This window comes from Limulus polyphemus, unplaced genomic scaffold, assembly GCF_000517525.1.
Source record: "Limulus polyphemus unplaced genomic scaffold, Limulus_polyphemus-2.1.2 Scaffold1743, whole genome shotgun sequence".
Taxonomy (NCBI): domain Eukaryota; kingdom Metazoa; phylum Arthropoda; class Merostomata; order Xiphosura; family Limulidae; genus Limulus; species Limulus polyphemus.
In genome coordinates this window covers 21233-26809 of record NW_013667353.1, presented here as the reverse complement: position 1 = coordinate 26809, position 5577 = coordinate 21233, and the positions used below count along the sequence as shown (strand labels likewise).

General features: G+C 32.3%; 1 protein-coding gene across 1 annotated transcript in view; it reads right to left on the bottom strand.

Moving 5' to 3' along the window:
- The window catches only part of LOC106464789 (tyrosine-protein phosphatase 69D-like), a gene marked incomplete at its 5' end in the record, with an annotated part of 195354 nt that extends 193214 nt beyond the window's left edge, over positions 1-2140 (bottom strand). The window contains one exon of the mRNA XM_013924947.2: positions 1838-2140. Coding sequence (XP_013780401.2) covers positions 1838-2140 — 303 coding nt within the window. The remainder of the gene's footprint in view (positions 1-1837) is intronic.
- Between the last annotated feature and the right edge of the window lie 3437 nt (positions 2141-5577).

The window sequence follows — 5577 nt, the reverse complement described above, 5'->3', positions numbered from 1 at the left end:
TCTTCTATACCCTCATTCTAGGATATTTTCTTTGCTATGAATCAGGGTATGATGATTTTTCAAGATATAATTTTTTACTAGAGAACTGATGTAGCTCTATAAAACGTAGCTGTCACACATCCCACGTACATTTTTGTGTATGTAACAGTTATATAAGATAAAAATAAAAACTTATACGGAACGTTACCATTAACACAGAATTATTTCTTCAACTACAATCACAACAAACACAAGTCGCATAATAGCAAATTAGTTGTGGTTAAGATGGATATAATGACTAACTGCATTGTAAAAAAGTCTATTATTGGAAGAAGCTACAAAATACAAGTTTCAAATCATGAACAGAAAAATGGCTCTATGGATTTTATATTATTGGAAGAAGCTACAAAATACAAGTTTCAAATCATGAACAGAAAACGGCTCAATGGATTTTCTATTATTGGAAGAAGCTACAAAATACAAGTTTCAAATCATGAACAGAAAAACGGCTCAATGGATTTTCTATTATTGAAAGAAGCTACAAAATACAAGTTTCAAATCATGAACAGAAGAATGGCTCAATGGATTTTCTATTATTGAAAGAAGCTACAAAATACAAGTTTCAAATCATGAACAGAAAATCGGCTCAATGGATTTTCTATTATTGGAAGAAACTACAAAATACAAGTTTCAAATCATGAACAGAAAAACAGCTCAATGGATTTAAACGAAAATCAATGGCAAATCTTTGTTTATAATAATTTCTCACGTACAAAAAATAAAATCGTTCAGAATCCTGGAACAATAAAGATTATAGGCAGTTACTGATGTTTTTAACATATCATGTTCAAGTCTTTAAAAAAAAAAGGGGCAAATCAAGAAACCTTTCTGTTTTTAAAAGTTAGGGTTTATACGCCAAAAACTGGCGAAACATCAGAAACCAATTGGACTAAAATGGGCGATAAGAAATTGGAGATGTTTTCTTTCACATTTATATTAATTTCGGACTCAAAATCAAAGGCGTGTAAAAACAGTATTACAGATCTATGTCTTGGCTTCCTCAAGTCACTGCCAAAGAGGCTTTTCTTTGAATACCAAAACTTCTCAGTTGGGTTAGACGATGATTTATATAGGCAGTGTAACAATTTTTTAGTTGGGTTAGACGATGATTTATATAGACAGACGATGATTTATATAGGCAGTGTAACAATTTTTTAGTTGGGTTAGACGATGATTTATATAGACAGTGTAACAATTTTTTTAGTTGGGTTAGACGATGATTTATATAGGCAGACGATGATTTATGTAGGCAGTGTAACGATTTTTTATGATTCTTATCACAGATTTTGGGTCTATTTATTTCTAATGTCACCCCAGCTTTCACCCAACTTTTCTCGTTTTTTGTTTACGTTTCATATTGGAAGTGTTACTAATGTCATCGTATTTAAACTTTTTAACATAAAAAAACAAAGACCAATGATGTCACTTTGATAACTATCGAATCATAGCTCACTAGATTTTGTTAATGCAGGGGGAAATATTTATCATAATCTTAAACGTAATATGAGAAAGAAATCCAAAACTGCTACAAGTAGCCAAACATTTAATCTAGTCTATATCACTAGTAAACGTCGAAAACAAACAAGCACAAAAGTTAGATATATCTAATTAGTAGACTATCACGCTATTCATATATTTCATTCGTCTTCTGTTTTTCCTTTACCAATATCTCACAAAAAATCCTAATAATGTGCGAATATCATCAATTTATTAAAAGTAAAAATTACCTAATAGAAGTATAATTTTTCCCGGTCATTCCTATCACCCACAAAGACGGAATTCAAAACGGGAGACTTACCGTATACATTGACCGTCGCCTCCTTACGATAAACTAAGTCACTCTCGTTCTTCAGCTGGGCGTTGCACACATATTTCCCGGCATGCTTCAGGGTGGGACAATCTAGCTGAAGCTTCCAAATCCCTTCTTCCGCGTGCTCCGTTACTATAGTAACGTTTGGTAATTCGGATGCATTCTCGTTGTTGAAAGACCACCAGACGTCAGATTCTTGAGCAGACGTATCCACATGACAAGTGAGTGTTATAGTTGAGCAATAGGCCACCAGGAGAGGCTCCACTTCATGTTTCAGAATGCTTAAGGGTACTAACAAAAAGTTACACGAGAATATTATTCATTGAATGCTATGATCAAGTTAAGACTGTACGAATATTATACTTAAAAGCGTAGACTTCTTACACTTATTGATAATAAGAGGAACTTTTGTGCATAAAATTAAGAAATTTGTTTATGAATAATGTGTACAACTAATGTGGCTTATGAAATGATAAGTTATTACTTAGCATAATATTTAAATAATATCTATATTCGCTTAACATACTTTCACCAATTATCTATCGTTTTGCATATAACAAATCAAACCAACTTAACAAGAGAATATTAATAATGCTAATTATATATACTAGATTCACTAACGTAAACTATATTTGCTTATCCCCAAAAGTGAGTGAATGTCATAAGCAGAAATAGAGGGAGCATCAAGGGCGTGGAGAACTGAAAGCTCCATCAAATGGAGTAGAAGAGGAGCAGGTTGAGTCCAACTGAGATGAGAGTGATGGTTTTTATAATATTTGTAGATTGTTCTTTGTGGTCTGAGTATTTGTCTATAACGACAAACTAGTGACCATCTTTCAAAAATGTTATTTTTGTATTGTAAATGTGCCAATGTATAGAAATATATCAATTATAATAATTTAACCGGAGTGCTGTTTGTAATCGAAATGTGTTACAATAAGACATTTTAATAGTTATTTGCATCTGATATTTCTGTATTCCAAGTATTTCACTTCAGAAGCAAGACACTTAGTATTAATTGAACCCTAATGTTTACACTCTAGTCAATTTGCTATAGCAACATACTAGTGTTGAAAATGTAACTACTGTTTATAGACTATGATACTTTATAGTTTATAACTGTTTTTATAAAGATAGGTTATTAACTAAATATATTATATTGAAGTTATTGAAGGGATAATTTAATGTTAGTCAATCATCATATTCTTAGCTTACATTTACATTTTAACTATATAAGCTTGAATAAAAGACAAAAAATAATGAAATATGTATTATATCTTTCGTTTCTCTGTGGTCATTTAGAATTTTCAGACGAAGACGAAAGAAAAAGGAGTGCTAAGTACAACAGACACGGAGAGAACAAATTAGAGAACATTCAAATTTCGTTTCAGCAGTGTACAGGAAAGTGTTGACTAGTCCCAATACGTTTACACTGCTACGAAAGAGATAAATGTTATTACTCTCAAGCCTACTTACTTTATGAATATGTAATTCACGCTCATCTTTCATACAATTTGTTACAGCCAACTGTTAACTTAATGATGTATTCTCGATCTCCTTTTTTTGGAGTGGTAGATGTTAACAGACAAGCGATTGTGAGTAGTAATCATTGAGTATTAAAGCGATTCTTAGAATATGCTGATAATCGTATCTATATTGACATGGATTATGTCCTTGCTAGCATTTTATTTACAATACTCTAGAAAGTACATTAAAACAGCGTTTGAACAAACACAGCATTTTAAAGTATCAGTATGAACATTACATGTATAACATTTATTACAGGGTGATTAAAATGATTTAGTTTGTATAAACTAATAGGTATGGATGGCTGTTGTTAACGAAAAGCTACACAATGGCTTATCTATGCTCTGCCATAAACAGGTATCAAAACCCCATTTTTAGCGTTGTAAGCCTACAAGCACCGCTGAGCCAGTAAGAGGCTAATGAACCAAAATTCGATGACGAAGAAACCCTTTGAGACTAATAATGTTTGGAGACGGCTTGAATGGGTAATGAAGAAAAACTTTAATATAAGTTTAACATGACAGCAAATGTACAACTTATATTAAGGTTTTTCTTCGTTACCCATTCAAGCATTATCAATAAACCAATATCGGTGCTATATTAGTAACTACAGGTGAGGAGAGTGATGAACGTGGTGCTATATTAGTAACTACAGGTGATGAGAGTGACGTTCTAAACTGAACGTGGTGCTATATTAGTAACTACAGGTGATGAGAGTGACGTTCTAAACTGAACGTGTTTAGAGTACTCCCATTATTATGATTGTAACATTTTTAACTAAACACTTTCAACTGATCCACTGCATATAAGATACCTTAGATAACTATATACGCTCTCTGGGTTTTATTTTCGCTTTAATGTCATATTAGGCAACAACAAAAAATGTTTAAAAGTGAACAGTAGAATCCAGTGTTGGATATTTTTACAAATAATTGATGCAGGTCGATACAATTTTCTTTGGAATAAATTTCACAGAGACACGTCTATGTGATTTGTTGTTTCTGTATCACATTATGCTTTTTAATATCTGCTTTAAGTGCTATTTTTGAAGCAATGTAAATGTGTTTTCGGAAATGTATGAAATACTCATGAAAAACAAATCGAAAAAAGGGAGAAACTTTCGTCAACCCTTTTTCTAAAGAACAATAAAGATAATTGTACGTTTCACAAATATTTCATTCATTGTTACCATGGTTACGCCAGTAAAGGCATTATCAAGAATAGTAATTGTACTAAAAATATTTTTTAGTTTGTTTTTGTTTACTGATAAGCACAAAGTTAAACAATGAGTGTTCTGCCCACCACAAGTATTGAAACCTGATGTTTAAGGTTATAAGCCCTCAGATATATCGTTGAGCCACCAATAATGAACCATTTTCATGTGATATTGTATGTTTAGGGAAATGTGAATTCTTGATGCTTATAATCATTTTTAGTTATTTTACTTAGATGAGAAAAACAGACAAAATAAAATACAACAGAACGTTTAGATTTGAAAACGGAGCTAAAACGCTAGTAGAAGTGGCTAGCTGATTTAAAACAAATATGAGAGAACTTGACATTCTTAAAATATATTGATAATTTCGTCTGAATTGGCACTCATACTCTTGTTTTGAATCCAGTGATGGGACATATGTTTGCGCTAAGTAATGTTATTTGGCTGGTACAACTCGTTGCCTGCCAATCAAACACTATCATGGCGCTGTTATTTATCCATTTAAGGTCTCTTAATGTTTATGGCATTCAAATATGCAGATATTTCACATATAAGTCTCTCACCTAATGCTCAGTATACGACTACCAGGAACTTGTTCACCTGCTTGTTCACCAGTCATTAAATTCCAATGCTGGCTGAGCTGAGCACTAAGAATACATTACTGAACATACTCAAAAGTGGTGTAACTTTCATATTAATGACAACCATGTTACGCAGTAAATTGAAGGTGTCTGTTTGCTTATAACCACTGTAATACTAATGCTCAGATGATTTTCGGCACCTGTTCATAATCCTAAAAAATAAATATTTCTAACACTTTTGTAGCACCTTCGGCTTGAGCTAAGTGTTTCTAGATGTTCTACTATAAATGTCTCCATACTTTTGAATCGTTTGTGGTTTATCCATAAACTTGTTAGCATTTTGGAACATACATGCTGAGGCTTTAGCAGTATATATATATATTTGGCGAGAGAAATCAGTGAAT